At 52.1% G+C, this 23,573-nt stretch overlaps 1 protein-coding gene and 1 long non-coding RNA gene across 3 annotated transcripts; one reads left to right on the forward strand and one right to left on the reverse strand.

Moving 5' to 3' along the window:
* The first annotated feature begins 15,690 nt into the window (after positions 1–15,690).
* On the forward strand, positions 15,691–18,471 carry LOC125724141 (endoribonuclease YbeY-like). 2 transcript variants are annotated; one of them, XM_049001107.1, is made up of 3 exons: positions 15,691–16,535; positions 16,619–16,687; positions 16,818–18,471. In XM_049001107.1, exon 1 carries the CDS (start codon positions 16,104–16,106, stop codon positions 16,362–16,364), a length of 261 nt encoding a protein of 86 aa, XP_048857064.1. In that variant the 5' UTR covers positions 15,691–16,103; the 3' UTR covers positions 16,365–16,535; positions 16,619–16,687; positions 16,818–18,471. The 2 variants fall into 2 exon arrangements, with proteins under 2 accessions (XP_048857064.1, XP_048857065.1); XM_049001108.1 differs by having other exon boundaries at positions 15,691–16,687; positions 16,809–16,886.
* A 501-nt stretch (positions 18,472–18,972) lies between these two features.
* On the reverse strand, positions 18,973–22,739 carry LOC125724151 (uncharacterized). Its single transcript, XR_007387180.1, has 2 exons — positions 22,370–22,739; positions 18,973–20,786 (listed from the first exon to the last, which is right to left on the reverse strand). It is a non-coding gene; the product is annotated as an uncharacterized LOC125724151 (long non-coding RNA).
* Between the last annotated feature and the right edge of the window lie 834 nt (positions 22,740–23,573).

Consider the following 23,573-nt stretch of genomic DNA (forward strand, 5'->3'; position numbering starts at 1 on the left):
GCCCCTTACCTTTTGATGAACCTGCGTATACTCAGAAGCTCTGCTTCCAGGACGTCTTGGGCCAGCAGGGTGAGCTCACCACACAGCGTCTCCTCCAGCAGTACCTCACACACGTCTTGTGAGCTGCGAGCCACACATTCTGCCTGCTCTTCTTGGGCACGCCTGGCACGAAGGGGCATGCGTTCAGCCTATATACAGTTATCTGAACACTCTCTATGACCTCTGATCCCCCTTGGCTCACCAGTACCTGATCTCTGTTGAGGCAGTCTCCACGATGCAGTCGCGCAGCACCTCCTGTGTGATCTCGGCACACAGTGTCTTGCTGAGCCGGGCCAGGAGCTCCTCGTGTTCCTGCTTTCTCCTGACAGAGACAGGCCCATCAGATGGCACATCCCCTCAAAATGCACCCACCCCTCCTCCCCAGCCCAGACAGGTGAGGCCTACCTGGCTTCCTCCATCCTGCGCTTCTCCTCAGCGATATGCTCCCTCTCTGCCTGGATCTCGGCAGCAGAAACCTCCCGCAGCATCTGCTCCACCACCTCACTCAGCACTGCCTCCACCTGGCCGTTGCACATGCTGCAACAACCCATCCACATCACCAAACTGGTGTTGGTTGAGTGTAACAACCCTCTAGAGGCCACTGCTCCCTATCTGGCTCACGCTCCTACCTGAGTGCAGCAGAGATGTACTCGGCTTCGGTGGCAGCCACGTCAGCCACCTCGGCCTGCACTACCTCCTCCAGCATGGCCTCTACCTCCGTGGCGATGTCCTGCAAGGGGGGGGGGGTTATTTGTCATTACTATGGCAATACCAACACACTGCTACTGGGTTGACACGCAGCAATGAGCAATCTATCACCTGCTCTGTGTAAACGGGCTCCGGTGGGGGAGGCGTAGGTGGGGCGACTGGTGGTGCCTCCGACGGAGATGCCCCAAGTGCTCCACTCTCCTCTCTACCAGGGAGGCCAGCTGACTCCGCTGGGTCGCTCGGCATCTTGGATCGGTGCTGGAGGGCCCGCGCATCCAGCTCAATGGGGGGCCTCTGAGGGGAGGCTGCTACAGCGTGGGCAGGAAAAATGACAAAATTACAATCAGAGGCCAGAAGGTGGACGAAGCGTAACAGTTAGCGGAAGGTGGAGTGCAGACGCACCAGCCCTGGGCACACTGCCTGCCTCCGCTGGCTGCCCATCCCCACGGTACTTGTTGCGGCTGTCAAAGCTGTTGACGGGTGTGTGTTGGGGTGGGTTGGGCAGTGGCGCGCCGTTGACCACTTGGCCCACCAGCACCTCCCGCTTCCTTGCGATGGCCACAGAGCGCTTTGGACGTGGCTGGATCTCAGGCTCCTGGTACGCTGTCCGGCTTAGCTCCACCATGCTAGGGGGAGGGCAGAGCTTCAATAAAATATACCACCCATCATAGATTAGCACCCCCATCAGAGATAAGCCACCCTGCCCCCAACACAAAAGGGACAACGAAGCACAGCCCAGCCTTACCCTGCATCGACCGCGAGCCCATACTGCAGCGCGAGGTCCGAAGCCTCGCCGGCATTCTGGAACATGAGCATCCGGACCAGGTCTTCGACCGGGAATGTGGTGGAACCACGGGAGCTGTAGGCCACATTCAGGGCCCGCAGAGCCTCACGGCGCACCTGTAGGGGGCACCAGAGCGGTCCAGGTAAGTGAGGTATTGGGGCTGATGAGGATGTAGGGAGCGGAGCAACGGCTCCCCCACCTGGTCGAAGTAGCGGTGCAAGATGCAACCAGCCAGATACGAGGCCACCTTGACCAGCTTGAAGAACCTCACGAAGTTGTTGCTGTTGACAGCGGCAAAGGCCTGGACGGCAAACTTCACCTCCGGAGAGTTTCGGAGCTCCGCCCGGAATTGCTGCACCTCCCTGCAGGTAGGGAGGGAATGAAATGTCAGTTGGAGAGGTGCCACGGTGACACGGGACACCGACTGCCGGCCAGCCACCCACCGGAGGATGTCTCCATCATTGAGCTTCAGGAGCACGCTGTACTGCCGAAACTCTGCCTCATGAGGGCAGTAGATGTTCTTGCTGGCCAGGTCCTGGTACATCTCCTTGAGGCTCTGCAGGCATTTGGTCAGGTTTTCATTGTTGATCTTAGCATCAAAGGACATCATGGGCTCCTGGCACAGGTGGTGTGCGCAGTGGATGTGGAAGCGGGCGCACTTTTCAATAAGGGACACCGTAAGCGGGTCGCACAGGTGCTGCTGAGTGATATCCTGCAGATGGCCCAGAAAAAGGATCAGGGCGAGGCCCGCAGGGCACAGGAATAATGAGACACGGACTAATGTTGCTCACCTTCCGGATACCTCGTGTGCGGTTCCACACAAAGTCATACCAGTCACGGTAGTTGTCCTCACCCTGGTCCATGACCTGGGTAACCAGGTAGTTCATGGTCATGTTCAGCACAGTAAGGGGCCGCAGTTCATGGGGGAGGGGCTCCTCCTGGTCAGCAGAGGACCTGCTGTACTCCTTAATGGCAGCAGTGTGGTCCACCTGCGTGGGGTGCAGAGGGTGATTTGCAGCCTGTGGTCTGTCAATTCATGGCGGGGAGGGGGAAGCATTAGGAAAGAGGGGCAGGGGTGGTGATACCTTCTCCGTGTTGGGGATGACCTCAAAAGAGCTCAGTTGGTTCCGGGTCTCCCTCATGTAACGCTCCTTCTCCGGACACATGTCAGGACACGTACCCACAAACACCTTGGACAGATCCAGGTCGGTCCTCTTGGGCCGAGCTGTGCCAGAGGAGACCGTGTCAGCTGGCGATTCACTTTGGGGTGGGAGGGGGGGGTGGCTCAGCAACGTGACCCTAGGGGGACCTACCCTGTCGCAGGATCTTGTCCCGCTGCTCTAGCAGACGATACTTCTCCTCTGCGGTTTCAGCTACCTGGCCAATCAGGTGGAAGAGGGGAGAGGGGAGGCTGCTGGCTAGATGTTCGGATTCGAGGCCGTCTGGGCTGGGCTCCATCTGCGGCTCACTCTCAAACTGCAGGGCCTTTGTCGCCAGGGGTTTCTTGGCTGGTGACCTGAGAGGGACAGACCAAAGGCTGAAGAGCTTCTAAAAGCTGGCAAAACCTGGGCTCCTTTGAACACCTGGCCAGTAGGGGGCATAGCAGCCAAAGAACTCAGTTTGACTTTAATGTCACGAATCCGAGCCTGAGGTAAAGAGTTTCATTACCAGATGACCTAACATAACTCAAGCTGCTTGGAAAAAAAACTAACAAAATGTATACATAATAAAAAACCAGAGTGATCCAGATTTATTTTTTTTTTTTTAAAGAACTTGCATTGGGTTTCAAAAAGGTGATTTTCTTCCCTAACTTAATTTAATAAAGACCCGGCCATCTTATTGTAAAATTGAGTTATTTACTCTTACGGTAAGAGAATGATTTAAAGACAAGATTACCCTCTGGATAGGGATGAGCTGGAGGACCAGCCGGAGGTGGATTTGGAGAGGGCTTTGCAGACAGGGGCTGACTCAAAGCCTCCTGCCTGGCTCTGAGGATCAGGGTCATCTGGAGGCCTTTGGCCCTTCTCTCCTGGACCTAAGAGACACACAGAACCAGTTCATCGAAACAGCTGACATGGGAATGAAAGGCTGCAACGAGTCACAAAGACCCCGCCCTGGCCTTGGCTCGATGCACAGATAGAGAGCACCGTAATAGTCACTCACTCTGCTTCTTCCTCTGCCAGAAGATGGTGAGCTAATGCCTGCGCAGCAGTTTGCCCTTCTTCTTGGCTTTGGCAGCAGAAGCCTGAAAGATACCAAAAGTCAGTGAGGAAAGCCCGGGAGATCATGGACGAGAGCACAGCCTAATGAGTACAGCGACCAAGCCCCCCCCCCAAAGGTGTGCAAAGCCATTGCTCACATGGTCGTGGAAGTGCACTATGGCCAGGTTCTTCTGGGGCCTGCAGAAGATCCGCTGCACATGTCCGAACTGGCGGAAATGTTCCCCCAGGATGTCCTTGCTGTTAAGACTGGCTGGAATGTTCTTGCATTGGAGCACCATGGCTTCGGAGGGTGACATCCCCCCCAGGCTGTCTGTGCTGTCCAGGCGGTGGGCACGTCTCACTGTTGATGCTGCCTCAGTTTCGGGATCTGTGGCAAGTGTCACAGAGTTCAGTTTTTCAGACTATACTTGGCTTCGAACCCAATGTGCTTCTTCCTGGGAGTACTCACCCAACTCCTCCGCCCTCTCAAGGACCTCCCGGGTTGGGGCCTGTGACCTTGGCGGCGTTGAGGGTGAGTGGCTGGTGGTCGGTGCCATCGAACCCTGGTGCTCCGCCTCCCCCCAGTCTGGCTGTGGCTCCTCACTCCTCTTCGGCTCTCGCCGGGTCTGTAGGGCCGGTGTCTTCAGGATGCTGGTCAAGGCACTGCGAAAGATGCTGCTGACAGGCCCCCGGCCCCGGACCAGGGGCCTCTTGGGAGGGTGCCTGGAGGCGGAGTCAGCACCAACTTGGGGCTCCTCTGATAAATGCTCCACCATCTCCTCCTTCCGCTTGGTACCCTTAGCCGCTGCCTCCCCTGCATTCTCCCCCTCACCGCCCCCCCCCACGGACCTCACCAGACACAACCCCAGCGTCAGTCTTGGGTTTTAGCGGACCAAAGCTGACAGCACCAAACAGTGGCCGGGGCTCATGGAGGCTAGAGGCAGAGTACCTGGAGACAGAGGCGGCCTGGGAGGTCCCCCCACCCAGGCCACTGCCAGCACCAACGGAGGGTGCTGCTGGTTTCGAGAAGCTGAACTCCTGGGTGGTGCTGGGATGTGCATCTTTGGTGGGGAGGATGCTGCTGGACACTGCGATGGGCTGTGAGAAGCTAAAACCTAATGCTCCAGAAAGGAACTCAGAGGCAGCAGGAGCAGGCCCACTGCTGTCCATACTGGTAGCGGTGGTGCTGGATGGGCTGGAACCAAAAGACTCGGACACAGCCTGGGACACAGCCGGTTCAGGACTGGCGCTATAAATAGGTTTGAACACAGCTGCGTCTGACGGCTTGAAGCTGAACTCTGAGGTGCTAAATCCGCGGCCCTGAACGCTTCCAGGGGAGAATACCGAAGAAGACCCTGTGGACAACTGTCCGAATCTCAGTGGTTGACTAGACCCCGAGGAGGGGGGAACAGAGGAGGCGGAGATAGCGTTAGAGCCGCCGAAGCCGGGTGTGTGCTGAGCAAATCCGCCGGTCTGTCCGAAGGCAGAGGTCTGGGGAAAAGCCGAGTTCTGGTTAAAGACAGAGCTCTGACCGACCCCGGCCGGCTGCCCGAAGGAGGGCGGCGGGCCGAACCTGGTGTCGCTCTGTACAAACGACGGGGTCTGACTCCCAGAACCGGGCATGCCGAAGGTCGGGGCCTGTCCAGACGCCGTCCCGCCAGGCTGCCCGAAAAGGGATCCGGTCTGGCCGAAGGCAGACGATGTACTGAAGAGCGAGGTCTGGCCGGTGCCCTGGCCGAGGGCAGGCGGCTGCACGAAAGGGGCGTTCTGCTGGCCGAAGGAAAAGAGCCCCGAGGTCGGGGCGCGCGGAGACTGAAACGCTCCGCCTTGTGTTCTGCCGAAAAGCCCAGACGGATTCATTGTGTAAAAAGCCCAAAAATACGGCCTTCAAAAGTCGAAACAGAGTTCTTACAGCGCGGTAGATTTCGGCGTCCTTCGGCCTGGGAGATTATATCCGCGCCTGTGTCACATCTGCGGAAATATACAAACTGGCAGCTCCCCTGGCCTGGTCACTGCGGACACTGCGCTCCTTCTGCTACAAAAATGGGCACAGAAACAGTCTCAACTGATGAGCACAGGGTACTTGGGGTCTTAAAATGTGAGCAACTGTGTAGGCACAGGGTCAATACCAGGGCAAGTGCAGGTGGGGCAGCCATCTTTGGGGAGGGCACTACGATCTCCGGTACAGACAGTAACGAAGAAGGCAAGAAAAGTGGTGAGGAGGAAGAGGAAGGGCCCAGGGACTCGACGTCAAGCCAGGTACGCAGCTGGTCCTCGAACCTGCAGATCCAAGTCAAACAGGAAATGGCTCAATGTTTATGCCACAACTCACATGAGAGAGTACACGTGTGTAGCATGTCTGTTCTCTGTCAGACCTGCGGCTCTGTTCTTTCTCCTCCTCAATGCGAGCCAGGAGGTCCTGGGGGCTGGAGGCAGCATCCAAAACAGGGGCAACACCGGATCCGGACTCAGGGTCCTCAACCATGCTGTGAAACAGCTTCTGTTGAAGACGTGGCCTGGCCAGTCGAGGATGAGGCCACATGCTCTGGTGACACCTGCAATGGCAGAGACTTTGGATAAGAAGCCAGTATTGTACACCACTCTTGGGGATATGAGCAAGACTGGAAGCTGATGGCTTTCCCTCTTCTTCCATTTAATAGTAAATAATATTCATTAAATCTGCAGGTCACTGTTAACAGTCTATCTGGAATGTGTTAGATTTACATGGCTGGCTGGCTCTTACCCTGCCTTCCCCTGCTGCTTGTCCCTGTGCGTCTGCTTTACGGCATCCACCCAGCAGGACGGCGGTATGAAGCCCTGCAGCCCATCGCTCAGGAAATACACCGAGATTTCTCCGTCGTCACTGATGACATCTGAAGATGGTGGGATAGGTTCACACCTGCATGGCATCCCCAGTAGGCCCCCCCAAACGTCAGACCCACCCCACCCCCCTCACCTTCACTCACGGGGCACCCAGGAGGGTTCCAGTCCCGGAGTTGGTGCTCTACACAGAGCATGACAATTTCGTCCCAGGGCACCTCCCAGAAAGTGGGCTCCTTGTCCGGCCCCCCACCTCGGCCCACACAGTCCTGACGCAGCCTCTCCAAAAGGTTCTCCAACTGGGACATAAGGAGTGGCTGGCTGTGGCGGGACCATGGGATTTGAGATACGTACTGGAAGATGGAGGCAACCAGCTGGCTCCAAGGAGCTGGGTGGGGGGAGCGGTGGCAGCAGCAGAAATTTAAGGAAACAGACTAAGAAGCAGCCACTTAGCAAGAAGTCCGAATTCCGAATCTGAGGCATGGACATACCCCCCACGGCTGGCAGCGGCCAGTCGGGCAGCCGCAGGCTCAGGACTGCCCCCTGGAGCCACTCCAGGTGCTCAGCCGAGTTCCAGAGCAGATGTGGTAGGCAGTCACCACCCCCTGGCACCAAGAACTCTGCCACGGGCCAGGAGAGGCCAGCCAGACTCGGGGACGACACAAGGCCAGCCAAGAAAGCCAGGACAGTGTTGTAGAGGCCGATGACGGGTGCAGGGCCCTGGGAGGGCAGTCCCGCCATGTCACGGTCCCTCCGATCACGGTGAAGCCTACCAGCAAACTCGCGGCAGAGCCCGGCCTCCACAACCTGCACCAACGTCTGCGAGACGAGCCGGGCTGGTGCCGTGGAGCGGGCAGCGAGCCACCTGACGGCATGGCGGATCTGCGGGGAGACGGGGGTGATGGTCAATGGGATGGTTCAATCTTACCGAGGCCAGCGACAACATGCACACTCACCTGCTCGGATCCTTGGGGTTCGTTCGTGGTCTCGGGGATATGGACGAACATGTACTCTGAAATCAAACCTTCCTCAATGAGTGTCTGAAGCATCAGGTCTTACAGGGAAAGGAAACCGATGGTCAGACAGGAGGAACAAACCAACTGTATTAGCTCTGCATACGTAAACATAGCCTCAAGAGAAATGCTATAAGTAAAGTAAGCGAATCCCACGCGACACCTGTTGTCATAGACACGGTTAGTGTCACACCTTCCTCTAGCCGTTCATCGCTGGCCCTGTGCCCAGCCTGCCCTGGGACCACCACCACCAGAGGAAGGGCCTGTGGCCAGGCATTAGCCTGCTGGATCTGCCGGAGTTGCAGCAGGGCGGATAACAGGAAGATGTCCCCGTCTTCCTCATCAGCCCCGGGACTGACTGCCGAGGGCAGCAGCATCAGCAGGGCGCCCATGCCCATCAGCCCCTTCCGCTTCTCCAATGCCAACTGGCCTTCCTCGTTGAGGGGCCCGCGGGCCACCTGACCCACAGTGAGAAACATGGCCTCACTTCCTGCACTTGCACCCTTCGCAAACATCTGTGTTACCACAGGACCTGCTAATATCACATAGTGCCAGACTATGCTAGGCTATGTTAAGCTATGCTAGACTAACATTAATGACAGAACATGCAACACAGGGGCATGAAGCCTGTCGATATTCATCGGCAAGTTCCCCCCTATCTGCCACACCTTCACACACACGTGCACTGTGTGCATGCGCTCCCCCACGCTCCGCAGGCCGCTGCTGATGCTCAAGGTTTGCATGTGTCCGTTGGGGACCATCTCCCTGTGTTCTTGCTTCTCCGAGTTACCGAATTTGGACTCCAGCCATTCTGTCAAAATCCTGCATCAGAGATGGGAGGGGGGCACAAATGTAAGCTCCAGGACCTCTAAACCCAACTAACACCCAATCCCTCCCCGAACGACACCCAGTTCCCCCACTTACTGGTTAGCAACACTGGCATCTCTTTCATGATCACTTGGCAACAAGAGGGCTGCCTTCCAGAAGATTGTGTCAGATGGGTTCGAGACGCTTGCTGCCACCAGACTGAGCAGGTCCAGTGGCCCCCACACAGATTCGCTGAAGTGGATGGAGATGTAGATGAGCACATGGAGAGTGATGGATGGCTAACAGCTACTCTACAGTAGCACCATACCTCAGGAGCTGCTGGTAGAACAAGTGGACCTTCATCTGATGCTCGGTTTCCCTTCGCATCTTCGCCAACCTGCAGAAGGCAGCAGAGTGTCAGCATCGGTACACTTAACACTACAGCAAATCAATGGCCAGCAAAATAAACGGACAGGACGGAAGTCATTTTGGGAAGTACTGTCTAATTCAGCAGAGGTGCCCCGATCCAATATTCAAGATACCTAATCAGACGGATCGGACATCGGCCACATGTGACCGATCCATGTTCAATAATTATTTAGTTATTGCCAGTCTATTTCTTCTTATACTGAGTGGTACAATCAAATCGCACAACAGCTTTCCCCCCTTTTTTATTTTTTGTGGCATTCAAGCTGAACGTTAACGCTTCCTCGGTTTTTTGACACTCAGTGTGTGTGAGTGCAGTGACTTCCCCTGCTATGACGTCATGTGCATGTCCTTTGTAGTGGAAGGATCAGGTGATGGTAGCAAATGCAACTTGCATGCTTGCGAAGCAAACTAACATGTCTAAAACCTGGAAGAATTTTATGCTTGAAACAACCAGTAGCACAGCGATTTGCGATCTTTGTAAAAACAAAGTAACATTCAGTGGAAAATCCCACTAATAGTGCACTCAATTAAGGCAATGCAAGTAATATGAAAAAAAGCGATGGATTTGGAAGCCAGCTTGGGCTGTTTTGCGCACTCGCTATAGCTTGATACACGAGGTGCTGCTATCACAGTGAAAAGTGACGCATGCCACTTGGGTGTACTTGTGAAGATATTCAAACAACTGCAAAATGTCTCAAAAATGCTCAATACAAGATGCACAAAAGAGGTGGAACAGTATCTTATGTATGTTTCTTGTGGGCTAATTAAAACTTCTTTTCCATTTGTATTGTAAAAAAAAAAGAGCTTTGGTACTGGATCATACTCATAATCAGCCAATACCTTATGTTCAGGTATCAGGATTATATTGGCACTGAAAAAGTGGGATCGGTGCACCTCTATTATGAATATTATGTCAGCATTATTATGCTGTGAGAGAGATGTACCTGGTGCAGGAAACAGAGAGGTCCCCAGCGTGCCCCAGGTTGACCACGCCCCGGGCCAGCCTGTCCAGGCAGGGTGAGGGGGGGGCACTGGGGGCCAAGGCCTGCAGCCTGAAGCGGGGGTCCACACAGCCAGGGGCAGCCCGAAAATCACGCATCTGTCGCTTCAGCTGCCTGCGCACGGCCACCACATCACGCCACCTGCAACACATGCACAGGGTGAAGCCCGGTTGTCGGCGAGCATGTGGGCAAAATATCTGGTCCCCTTACCACTGCCCCTTACCTTTTGATGAACCTGCGTATACTCAGAAGCTCTGCTTCCAGGACGTCTTGGGCCAGCAGGGTGAGCTCACCACACAGCGTCTCCTCCAGCAGTACCTCACACACGTCTTGTGAGCTGCGAGCCACACATTCTGCCTGCTCTTCTTGGGCACGCCTGGCACGAAGGGGCATGCGTTCAGCCTATATACAGTTATCTGAACACTCTCTATGACCTCTGATCCCCCTTGGCTCACCAGTACCTGATCTCTGTTGAGGCAGTCTCCACGATGCAGTCGCGCAGCACCTCCTGTGTGATCTCGGCACACAGTGTCTTGCTGAGCCGGGCCAGGAGCTCCTCGTGTTCCTGCTTTCTCCTGACAGAGACAGGCCCATCAGATGGCACATCCCCTCAAAATGCACCCACCCCTCCTCCCCAGCCCAGACAGGTGAGGCCTACCTGGCTTCCTCCATCCTGCGCTTCTCCTCAGCGATATGCTCCCTCTCTGCCTGGATCTCGGCAGCAGAAACCTCCCGCAGCATCTGCTCCACCACCTCACTCAGCACTGCCTCCACCTGGCCGTTGCACATGCTGCAACAACCCATCCACATCACCAAACTGGTGTTGGTTGAGTGTGACAACCCTCTAGAGGCCACTGCTCCCTATCTGGCTCACGCTCCTACCTGAGTGCAGCAGAGATGTACTCGGCTCCGGTGGCAGCCACGTCAGCCACCTCGGCCTGCACTACCTCCTCCAGCATGGCCTCTACCTCCGTGGCGATGTCCTGCAAGGGGGGGGGGGTTATTTGTCATTACTATGGCAATACCAACACACTGCTACTGGGTTGACACGCAGCAATGAGCAATCTATCACCTGCTCTGTGTAAACGGGCTCCGGTGGGGGAGGCGTAGGTGGGGCGACTGGTGGTGCCTCCGACGGAGATGCCCCAAGTGCTCCACTCTCCTCTCTACCAGGGAGGCCAGCTGACTCCGCTGGGTCGCTCGGCATCTTGGATCGGTGCTGGAGGGCCCGCGCATCCAGCTCAATGGGGGGCCTCTGAGGGGAGGCTGCTACAGCGTGGGCAGGAAAAATGACAAAATTACAATCAGAGGCCAGAAGGTGGACGAAGCGTAACAGTTAGCGGAAGGTGGAGTGCAGACGCACCAGCCCTGGGCACACTGCCTGCCTCCGCTGGCTGCCCATCCCCACGGTACTTGTTGCGGCTGTCAAAGCTGTTGACGGGTGTGTGTTGGGGTGGGTTGGGCAGTGGCGCGCCGTTGACCACTTGGCCCACCAGCACCTCCCGCTTCCTTGCGATGGCCACAGAGCGCTTTGGACGTGGCTGGATCTCAGGCTCCTGGTAAGCTGTCCGGCTTAGCTCCACCATGCTAGGGGGAGGGCAGAGCTTCAATAAAATATACCACCCATCATAGATTAGCACCCCCATCAGAGATAAGCCACCCTGCCCCCAACACAAAAGGGACAACGAAGCACAGCCCAGCCTTACCCTGCATCGACCGCGAGCCCATACTGCAGCGCGAGGTCCGAAGCCTCGCCGGCATTCTGGAACATGAGCATCCGGACCAGGTCTTCGACCGGGAATGTGGTGGAACCACGGGAGCTGTAGGCCACATTCAGGGCCCGCAGAGCCTCACGGCGCACCTGTAGGGGGCACCAGAGCGGTCCAGGTAAGTGAGGTATTGGGGCTGATGAGGATGTAGGGAGCGGAGCAACGGCTCCCCCACCTGGTCGAAGTAGCGGTGCAAGATGCAACCAGCCAGATACGAGGCCACCTTGACCAGCTTGAAGAACCTCACGAAGTTGTTGCTGTTGACAGCGGCAAAGGCCTGGACGGCAAACTTCACCTCCGGAGAGTTTCGGAGCTCCGCCCGGAATTGCTGCACCTCCCTGCAGGTAGGGAGGGAATGAAATGTCAGCTGGAGAGGTGCCACGGTGACACGGGACACCGACTGCCGGCCAGCCACCCACCGGAGGATGTCTCCATCATTGAGCTTCAGGAGCACGCTGTACTGCCGAAACTCTGCCTCATGAGGGCAGTAGATGTTCTTGCTGGCCAGGTCCTGGTACATCTCCTTGAGGCTCTGCAGGCATTTGGTCAGGTTTTCATTGTTGATCTTAGCATCAAAGGACATCATGGGCTCCTGGCACAGGTGGTGTGCGCAGTGGATGTGGAAGCGGGCGCACTTTTCAATAAGGGACACCGTAAGCGGGTCGCACAGGTGCTGCTGAGTGATATCCTGCAGATGGCCCAGAAAAAGGATCAGGGCGAGGCCCGCAGGGCACAGGAATAATGAGACACGGACTAATGTTGCTCACCTTCCGGATACCTCGTGTGCGGTTCCACACAAAGTCATACCAGTCACGGTAGTTGTCCTCACCCTGGTCCATGACCTGGGTAACCAGGTAGTTCATGGTCATGTTCAGCACAGTAAGGGGCCGCAGTTCATGGGGGAGGGGCTCCTCCTGGTCAGCAGAGGACCTGCTGTACTCCTTAATGGCAGCAGTGTGGTCCACCTGCGTGGGGTGCAGAGGGTGATTTGCAGCCTGTGGTCTGTCAATTCATGGCGGGGAGGGGGAAGCATTAGGAAAGAGGGGCAGGGGTGGTGATACCTTCTCCGTGTTGGGGATGACCTCAAAAGAGCTCAGTTGGTTCCGGGTCTCCCTCATGTAACGCTCCTTCTCCGGACACATGTCAGGACACGTACCCACAAACACCTTGGGCAGATCCAGGTCGGTCCTGTGCCAGAGGAGACCGTGTCAGCTGGCGATTCACTTTGGGGTGGGAGGGGGGGGTGGCTCAGCAACGTGACCCTAGGGGGACCTACCCTGTCGCAGGATCTTGTCCCGCTGCTCTAGCAGACGATACTTCTCCTCTGCGGTTTCAGCTACCTGGCCAATCAGGTGGAAGAGGGGAGAGGGGAGGCTGCTGGCTAGATGTTCGGATTCGAGGCCGTCTGGGCTGGGCTCCATCTGCGGCTCACTCTCAAACTGCAGGGCCTTTGTCGCCAGGGGTTTCTTGGCTGGTGACCTGAGAGGGACAGACCAAAGGCTGAAGAGCTTCTAAAAGCTGGCAAAACCTGGGCTCCTTTGAACACCTGGCCAGTAGGGGGCATAGCAGCCAAAGAACTCAGTTTGACTTTAATGTCACGAATCCGAGCCTGAGGTAAAGAGTTTCATTACCAGATGACCTAACATAACTCAAGCTGCTTGGAAAAAAAACAAACAAAATGTATACATAATAAAAAACCAGAGTGATCCAGATTTTTATTTTTTTTTAAAGAACTTGCATTGGGTTTCAAAAAGGTGATTTTCTTCCCTAACTTAATTTAATAAAGACCCGGCCATCTTATTGTAAAATTGAGTTATTTACTCTTACGGTAAGAGAATGATTTAAAGACAAGATTACCCTCTGGATAGGGATGAGCTGGAGGACCAGCCGGAGGTCGATTTGGAGAGGGCTTTGCAGACAGGGGCTGACTCAAAGCCTCCTGCCTGGCTCTGAGGATCAGGGTCATCTGGAGGCCTTTGGCCCTTCTCTCCTGGACCTAAGAGACACACAGAACCAGTTCATCGAAACAGCTGACATGGGAATGAAAGGCTGCAACGAGTCACAAAGACCCCGCCCTGGCCTTGGCTCGATGCACAGATAGAGAGCACCGTAATAGTCACTCACTCTGCTTCTTCCTCTGCCAGAAGATGGTGAGCTCATGCCTGCGCAGCAGTTTGCCCTTCTTCTTGGCTTTGGCAGCAGAAGCCTGAAAGATACCAAAAGTCAGTGAGGAAAGCCCGGGAGATCATGGACGAGACCACAGCCTAATGAGTACAGCGACCAAGCCCCCCCCCCCAAAGGGGCCTGCAGAAGATCCGCTGCACACGTCCGAACTGGCGGAAATGTTCCCCCAGGATGTCCTTGCTGTTAAGACTGGCTGGAATGTTCTTGCATTGGAGCACCATGGCTTCGGAGGGTGACATCCCCCCCAGGCTGTCTGTGCTGTCCAGGCGGCGGGCACGTCTCACTGTTGATGCTGCCTCAGTTTCGGGATCTGTGGCAAGTGTCACAGAGTTCAGTTTTTCAGACTATACTTGGCTTCGAACCCAATGTGCTTCTTCCTGGGAGTACTCACCCAACTCCTCCGCCCTCTCAAGGACCTCCCGGGTTGGGGCCTGTGACCTTGGCGGCGTTGAGGGTGAGTGGCTGGTGGTCGGTGCCATCGAACCCTGGTGCTCCGCCTCCCCCCAGTCTGGCTGTGGCTCCTCACTCCTCTTCAGCTCTCGCCGGGTCTGTAGGGCCGGTGTCTTCAGGATGCTGGTCAAGGCACTGCGAAAGATGCTGCTGACAGGCCCCCGGCCCCGGACCAGGGGCCTCTTGGGAGGGTGCCTGGAGGCGGAGTCAGCACCAACTTGGGGCTCCTCTGATAAATGCTCCACCATCTCCTCCTTCCGCTTGGTACCCTTAGCCGCTGCCTCCCCTGCATTCTCCCCCTCACCGCCCCCCCCCCCCCCCCCCACGGACCTCACCAGACACAACCCCAGCGTCAGTCTTGGGTTTTAGCGGACCAAAGCTGACAGCACCAAACAGTGGCCGGGGCTCATGGAGGCTAGAGGCAGAGTACCTGGAGACAGAGGCGGCCTGGGAGGTCCCCCCACCCAGGCCACTGCCAGCACCAACGGAGGGTGCTGCTGGTTTCGAGAAGCTGAACTCCTGGGTGGTGCTGGGATGTGCATCTTTGGTGGGGAGGATGCTGCTGGACACTGCGATGGGCTGTGAGAAGCTAAAACCTAATGCTCCAGAAAGGAACCCAGAGGCAGCAGGAGCAGGCCCACTGCTGTCCATACTGGTAGTGGTGGTGCTGGATGGGCTGGAACCAAAAGACTCGGACACAGCCTGGGACACAGTCGGTTCAGGACTGGCACTATAAATAGGTTTGAACACAGCTGCGTCTGACGGCTTGAAGCTGAACTCTGAGGTGCTAAATCCGCGGCCCTGAACGCTTCCAGGGGAGAATACCGAAGAAGACCCTGTGGACAACTGTCCGAATCTCAGTGGTTGACTAGACCCCGAGGAGGGGGGAACAGAGGAGGCGGAGATAGCGTTAGAGCCGCCGAAGCCGGGTGTGTGCTGAGCAAATCCGGCGGTCTGTCCGAAGGCAGAGGTCTGGGGAAAAGCCGAGTTCTGGTTAAAGACAGAGCTCTGACCGACCCCGGCCGGCTGCCCGAAGGAGGGCGGCGGGCCGAACCTGGTGTCGCTCTGTACAAACGACGGGGTCTGACTCCCAGAACCGGGCATGCCGAAGGTCGGGGCCTGTCCAGACGCCGTCCCGCCAGGCTGCCCGAAAAGGGATCCGGTCTGGCCGAAGGTAGACGATGTACTGAAGAGCGAGGTCTGGCCGGTGCCCTGGCCGAGGGCAGGCGGCTGCACGAAAGGGGCGTTCTGCTGGCCGAAGGAAAAGAGCCCCGAGGTCGGGGCGCCCGGAGACTGAAACGCTCCGCCTTGTGTTCTGCCGAAAAGCCCAGACGGATTCATTGTGTAAAAAGCCCAAAAATACGGCCTTCAAAAGTCGAAACAGAGTTCTTACAGCGCGGTAGATTTCGGCGTCCTTCGGCCTGGGAGATTATATCCGCGCCTGTGTCACATCTGCGGAAATATACAAACTGTCGTAACACCAACGCACAAACAAACTGCCTCCTAACTCCGTCTCTCCAGCTCGGATGAACAACTTCCGGGTCACGATCCGCATCCTGGAGCTCGCATCCTGGCGGCAACCTGATTACATACGGGATTATTTACGTTAAATACGCTTTAAATATGCAGGGAGGCTTACCCTGATGAAGCCCTGCGCTTTCCTCTATCTGTATTAGCAGCTGTGATAACGGTTGTGCATTATAAATCATGCGAGCAGTTTGCAGAGCATTGTTGGAAATTGCGTCCGACAGAGTAGCACAAGCGTGTTTATAGTGATAGAAGGCGCAACCGTCAAATTATTTACATAGTTAGATTAAGTATCTCCAGACAAACCCTCGACTCTGTATATTTTTGTTAGTATAGTAGAACATAAATTATCCTGCTTAAAAAGCAGCGCCATGAGCCTGTTGATTCGCAACTTGCAAAGCGCCGTTCCGCTGCGTCGAGCCTGCCTACGCCGGGATACCGAAGTTCTGCGGCGCATCCTGGGCATCCAGCGGTTCGATCTGGGACTGATCTGCGTGGACAACCGCAGGATACTGCGCATCAACCGCACTTACAAGAACGCCGACAAGCCGACTGACGTCCTGAGCTTTCCTTTCTATGAGGCGAGTATCTGTCTGCCGATGGCTGGTGCACCTCCTTGCCTGTTAGAATAATGTCATGTGAGACCTTAGTTTATGTCCTTCTACGCGTAGGACCTGCAGGCCGGGAAGTTACCAAGCAACCTTACCAATGACGATCTCAATCTAGGGGACATATTCCTGGGGGTGGAGCTTATTATGCAGCAGTGCAACGGGTCGCCAGAGGACTTCCAGAGCACCCTAACTGTATGTAGAAATGAATATGCATATGCATGGAGATTTCAGGCATAATCTCCCAGGCTTTTACGTTTCACTTTAATTTTTAACAGATTGTCACCACGCATGGAATCTGTCATCTGCTCCGGTACAAACATGACACGGAGGAAGAGTGGATAAAGGTACGTTTTAAATGTAGTCATATATTTAGTTTTTATGCTTCAGTGTAGAACAGTTAAAAAGGTATTGAAATCATTACGTGTGTCACAGTAAGTGGTTAAAGTCCTTCCTTATTATTATAAGATGTTCCAGGAAGAACACCGCATCCTGAAGGAGTTTAACAGGCTGACAGGTAGCCAACTGGAGCCTCTTAGCAAGAGCTATATTTCATGAAGGACCATCATCTGAGGCCAGACTCAGCTCGGCTGGACGTGCCACTGGGAAAATGGTGTGCAAAGCAGGTTAAAGGTCTTTAAAACTGATATACACTGAATGCTGCACAGGTTGGGAATGGGCAGTGGATAATCATTACCATAAAAAAGCAAAACAAAATAGACTTTTGTAATTTGGTGGATGTCAATGTTTTAAATAAAATATTTAATGTGCGCTTTGTAACTGTCACAAAGCTAAACATCTCAGAAAAAGAAAACGTTTTTCACATTTTGTAATAGTTTCATGTTTTATATGAAAGCAGATATCTCTCTGCACTATTGTTAATGCACACCTTAGTGGTGGATAATGACCTGTTGCAACTGTATTTACAATAAGTGTTTGAGTCATGGCAATCCAACAACGCATTAACATTTAGTTTATTTAGCTGATGTTTTTGTCCAAAGCAACATACAATAAGGCAAATGGCACAGTTCGAGGAGTCAATGACAGTGCCTTGCAAATATATCCCCCTTGATGTTTGTCCTGTTTTGTCACAATACAAGCTGGAATTAAAATGGATTTTTTTGGGGGGGCGGTTACCACTATTTGATTTACACAACGTGCCTACCACTTTAAAGATGCAATTATTTTTATTGTGACACAAACAATAATTAAGATATCAGAAATCTTGTGTGTGCATACTATAGGTATTCACCCCCACTTTGTAGAGCTGCTTTTTGCTGCAATTACAGCTGCGAGTCACTTGGGATACATCTTTATTAGTTTAGCACATCTAGCCACTGAGATTTTTGCCCATTCCTCAAGGCAAAACTGCTCCAACTCCTTCTAGGTAGATGGGTTGCGTTGGTGTACAGCAATCGTCAAGTCATGCCACAGATACTCAATTGGACTGAGGAGCCATTCTAAGATATTTGCGTGTTTCCTTTCAAACCACTCCAGTAAAGCTTTAGCAGTATGTTTAGGGTCATTGTCCTGCTAGAATGCGAACCTTCGTCACAGTCTCAAATGTCTAGCTGACTCATGTTTTCCTAAAGAGTTGCCCTGTATTTAGTGCCACCCATCTTTCCTTCAATCCTGACCAGCTTTCCTGTCCCTGCAGATGAAAAACACCTATACAGCATGACGCTGCCACCACCTTGCTTCACTGTGGGAATGGTGTTCCTAGGGTGATGGGAAGTGTTGGGTTTGCACCACATATTGTGTTTCCCACGATGACCAAAAAGTTACATTTTGGTCTCATGTGACTAGAGAATATTCTTCCTTGTGTTTGGGCAGTCTGTCACATGCTGTTGGGCAAACTCCAAATGGATTTTCTTATTTTTTTCCTTTAAGGGACGGCTTTTTTCTGGCCACTCTTCCTGCTCTGTACATAAGTCGGAATCACGACTTATGAAGTTATTCGGTAGGACCAGCTCTTATTTAGAGGTTTCAAAGCAAACGGAGTGAATACCTATGCATACTCAAGATTTCTGTTTCTTCATCTTAATTGTTGTTTGTGTAATAATAAAAAATATTTTGTACCTTTTAAAGTGGTAGACATGTGTAAATCAAATGGTTCGAACCCCAATTTTATTTATCTATCAAGTATTTGTATTTGGTGAAATCTGAGTTCAGAAGTAGTTATTGACCAAAGTGCTTATTGTTCATTCGTACTCAATTTTTTAAACTTATGTATTAAATTAAAAAAAACTTTTGCTACAATGAGTCAGTTTCTTTTATGTGTACAGTATGTTACATACCTTAAATTTATTATTATAATGCTTCAAGCAGTGTTTCTTGTAAGGGTAGAATTGCTGGTTAAGTGATTAATATTACTACACATCTCTATTTGACTGCCAAAAAAAAACAAACAAAACATTCTAACGAAGAATATCTCTATGACATTTTGGCTATATCACCTATTCAGAACTTGGTGTCTTTCATCAGGGTGAAGTGCTTTGTAGATGGCATCAGAAGTGTTCCTTAAGGTGTTTGGAGGTTGCAGTATAACAAAGTTTGCCATACATTCACCTGCCCACTAGGTGGCAGTGTGTGAATGGCAGAAAGTCATATTTGAGATACCGCTCAAGAAGTTAAAAAAAATAACAACAAATGCTTTATTGATCCCCATAGGGAAATTCTCTTTATCCCTCCCCCAGCTTGCAGTCTGTAGGTGAGAGCAAGCTAGCCACAAAGTGTAGCCACCTGTTGTGCCCCCCAGGGAGCTGGGGGATAAGGGCCTTGCTCAAGGACCCACAGACATGCGGAGACTGGGCTTGAACTGGTGACCTTCAGATGTCAGCCCACCAAGTCACACGCTGCCCCTAAAGTGGCTGAGCAGTAAAGAAAGAGGCAGTGTATCACTTATTAGTATGTTTCTTAATTACATTTACAGATTTATAAGAAATATTAATACACATAATCTTGATTCTGTACATATGTACTTTGTGCCACAGGTTTTTTTGGCATGATTCTGTTCACAAATTCAGTTTGTTATATACAGTGCCTTCTAAACATGTCGACTCCAAAGTGCTTAAAAAGATTAACCAACATCAGTGGAACCTCCTTCCACGTTGTAGTGTAAATGGATAGTGAATAAAAACCAGAAGACAACAGGACAGGAAACAAAATTACGGTTGATATAGAAGGAAAAAGCTTTTGTGTCCAAACCTCCCTGTTTGCTAACGTTACACAGATCAAAAAGTTGTGTGCCTGCAGTGCCATCTAAATAGCACCTGATGTTAGGGCTAATAACTGGCCAATCAACTGGTTTACTTGTACTTTCTGCCTCACTTATATATTGCTTTGGACAACAGTGTCTGCTAAACAAATGTAAATTTCAGAAAAACTATCAGTTTTCCAGTTTCTCTGACACCAGCTTCGTGCTGCAGCTGCTGACTGTCATTTGTCTGGTGGGCCAAAGCTCGTCAATGGCCTCAAAGTGAATAAACGAAACAGAGTGAGGAACTTGCAGGGGAGGTGTCACATACACAACACACAGACCCACGCGTGAAGTTTGGTTTTGGCTATACAGTGTTGGTCACACCGTGTCGCATGGTTCAAGGCAAAGAATCAAAAGATACAAATAATAATAAGATACAAATGTTTATGTCTTAACAATATTGTATCTTAATATTGCAGCTGTGTGATAAACGTCACAACTTTAACATTAAGGCTCCCACACAGAGTAGGCCACTCTGCAGCTTGCTGTTGTTACCGGTGTGAGACTGCGAGAGTTCAGGGCGAGAGCTGGGGCACTCATGAGTCCGAGGCCTACTCCTGCTCTAATCTCTGTCAATCTTCCGGCTCCTGTTCCTCCCTTGACTCACCCTTCTATTCCCGTTCCTCCACGGTTCTATCCTCCTGTTCCTCCCTTGGCCCAACCTCCAGTTCCAGTTCCCCCCTTAGCCCAACCTCCAGTTCCCGTTACTCCCCTGAACCACCTTCCTGTTCCTCCTCGCCCAGCCGGGCCTCATGCAGTGACACCGAGTGTGGCCCCGGGTCCTGGCCCACACCCTCCTCTAAGGGCTGCTCTGGGTGGTGCCGGCGGAGATGCTTGACCACCTGGAATCGCTGGCGGGCCCGGTAGGAACAGTGGCGGCAAAAGAAGGGCTGGCACTCCAAGTGTGTGAGGAAGTGGTGCCGGAGTCCCGCGGGCCAGCGAAATGCACGCCGGCAGAGACGGCACACATAGGGCTGGGTGTTGCTGTGGCGGCGTAGGTGCGTGCGCAGCAGGAAGCGTGTCTTGAAGCCCTTGCCACACTTCTCACAGATGAATGCGCGGTTGTCGCAATGGCGGGTCTCGCGGTGCACACGCAGGGCATCTGCCCGGTTTGTGCGGTACTCACACTCATCACACGCGTATGGCTTGGCACCTGTTGAGAAATCACAGAAGTCTCACTGGCATACCTGTCAAGGTTTGGATTTGAAAATAAAGGAAATTTTCCGGCACCTGCCGTGAGCCATCCCACCACCGCAACCAGGCTCCAGTATCCCTTACATTTTAAGACAGGTGTACAAGAAATATAAAATAACCATTTGTCATTTACATTTTATTTTCATTGCACATTTTCTATTAATTTTTCATGTTCACTCTCTGTCATTGACTAATGACTTGGATTTTTCATGCCGACTGACATCGTTCCTTCCCCGTGGGAGACACTAAAATCGCATTTACAAATCTTACAGAACGCGTGACTGTGCCCCATCCTGCTCCTCTTTAGGAAAGTAAATTCGTCGTCCCATTTTCCGATGTATTTACATGACTTCTTTGTTTCTTGGCAGGGACGCCTTCTCCTTCTACACATCCATCCATCCATCTCTCTCCTTTCTCGTTCCCGCTGTTGGCACTAATCTCGCGATAACTGCCACCCAGGCTATGCAGGTGGCAGTTCTCGCGAGGCTACTGACAGTTCAGTTTGGAGAGGCAGAAGAATTTTTAAATATATATATATATATTATTATACGGGAGATTTACGGGAAAATACTAATACGGGAGGATGGCGGGAAAGAGAAGTAAAATACGGTAGTTTCCCGGCCAAAACGGGAGACTTGACAGCTATGGTCAGCAGGCTGTCTCTGGCCACGCCCCCTACAGTCGGTCCGGCCCCTGGCTTTTCCAGCGTGTTCGCGAAAACGACTTCATTTATTTTCTTATTGATTTATCGACAGACCATCATACTTTTTAGACGTTATAATAATAACACTCTATTGATCCCCAAAGAGAGAAATTCTCTCCTTGCCTGCCCCCTCTTACTGTCCATGATACACAAGCACATATGTAGAAAAACGTCAGCTTGGAGGCCAAGGCTGGACTTAACCTACTCCTTACGGTTTAACGGGAAACTGCCGCATGGCCGAGTGGTCTCAGATGCCACGCACGACGTAACTGGCCTTCCAACGCAAGGGATATTCTGTTCTCCGAAGTAAGCCGTGGGTTCGAATCCCACTTCCGACATTAGTTCTTCAATAACCACAGCAGCATTTGAGCAACTGATTGGCTTTAATTGCTTTGTTTTATTTTTGCGTTTCAGGCAAAACTACATAACACTTAAAGACACTTCGGGCATGCAAATGGAGAACGAAATTATAGTTATACCGAATCTCCTACACACAATACCAAGGTTACCAACTTTGCTCAGCTGACCGGAGTGAGACGTTCAATTCGCCACAAGTCTGCACACCCAGATAACGCGCATTTAAAACGTATGCAACAGTTGTGTTACCTTTTAAATAGTCTGTAGGTTTTGCAAACTACTCTAACGCCTTTGGTGTCGCTGATTTTACGTTTATACTAGTGTAAAATAGACTTGCCGTAAGATTTCTTTGCGCCAGCCTGAGAGTCTGAAAACACCTCACACCAGATGCATGAGAGATGGAAACCTGGAATATTCAGTCGAATCAGATCAAATATGATGCTAAGTTAGTACTAAGTTAAAATATGTTCCGCACTTGTAACATGCACCCATGATTTGGAACAGTCAGCAGCATACCTGTCAAGGTTTGGATTTGAAAATAAAGGAAATTTTCCGGCACCCGCCGAGAGCCATCCCACCACCGCAACCAGGCTCCAGTATCCCTTACATTTTAAGACAGGTGTACAAGAAATATAAAATAACCATTTGTCATTTACATTTTATTTTCATTGCACATTTTTTATTAATTTTTCATGTTCACTCATGCGGCTCTCTGTCATTCACTAATGACTTGGATTTTTCATGCCGACTGACATCGTTCCTTCCCCGTGGGAGACACTAAAATCGCATTTACAAATCTTACAGAACGCGTGACTGTGCCCCATCCTGCTCCTCTTTAGGAAAGTAAATTCGTCGTCCCATTTTCCGATGTATTTACATGACTTCTTTGTTTCTTGGCAGGGACGCCTTCTCCTTCTACACATCCATCCATCCATCCATCCCGTAGCCCCGCCCTTCAGTGTCACTGTGAGGGACACCTTGAAATTCAAATGTGAAAGAAAGTAACTTTTAAAAATGGTGAGAACTGAATTTATATTTCTAAATAAAGTGATAAATCGATAGTGCAGTTGTAAAACTTCTGCACGACTTCGCCACCACATCACATTTCCATCCATCCATCCATTTTCCAAACCGCTTAACCTATTGGGTCGCGGGGGGTCCGGATGCTAAGTTATGTTGCTGCTCATATACATTTGATTTATGTCTGTCTTTGCCATTTAAAGACCATGTTGTGACTCGGGCAACTTTAATATAAACTACTGGAGCTGAAATATTCTCAGTTTTACAATCCCTTGATTAATATGGAAGATCGTAATTTAATATAAACAGAATGGTAATAATGAAAGTTTGCTTTCTTGTCACAGTAATCTACCGCAATGCACCGCATACCATCGGAAGGCTACTGCGATTCTGAGCAACATTGGCAATATGATCCATTTTTTTCGCCGCTATTACCCTGAAATTTCTGACTGAAATCGCTACCCCGCTCTAACGCACACTCGGACTCACCCACTCTTCGCAGCGAGCCAGCCTTAAAGGGCCCGGATCGCATTACAGATTGTAATACAGATTGTTCTAATCCGTACTGTTCTGACACAGGCAATACATAAAGTGACTACTCATATTAGCAGGAGGATAGGCTGAGTGTATAATGTTCCTAATATTTTGGTGTATTGCTCTTCATGCAATGGGGCTATCGGCATTACTGATTGTAAAAAAT

This window comes from Brienomyrus brachyistius, unplaced genomic scaffold (genome assembly GCF_023856365.1).
Source record: "Brienomyrus brachyistius isolate T26 unplaced genomic scaffold, BBRACH_0.4 scaffold55, whole genome shotgun sequence".
In the NCBI taxonomy this organism is placed as follows: Eukaryota; Metazoa; Chordata; class Actinopteri; order Osteoglossiformes; family Mormyridae; genus Brienomyrus; species Brienomyrus brachyistius.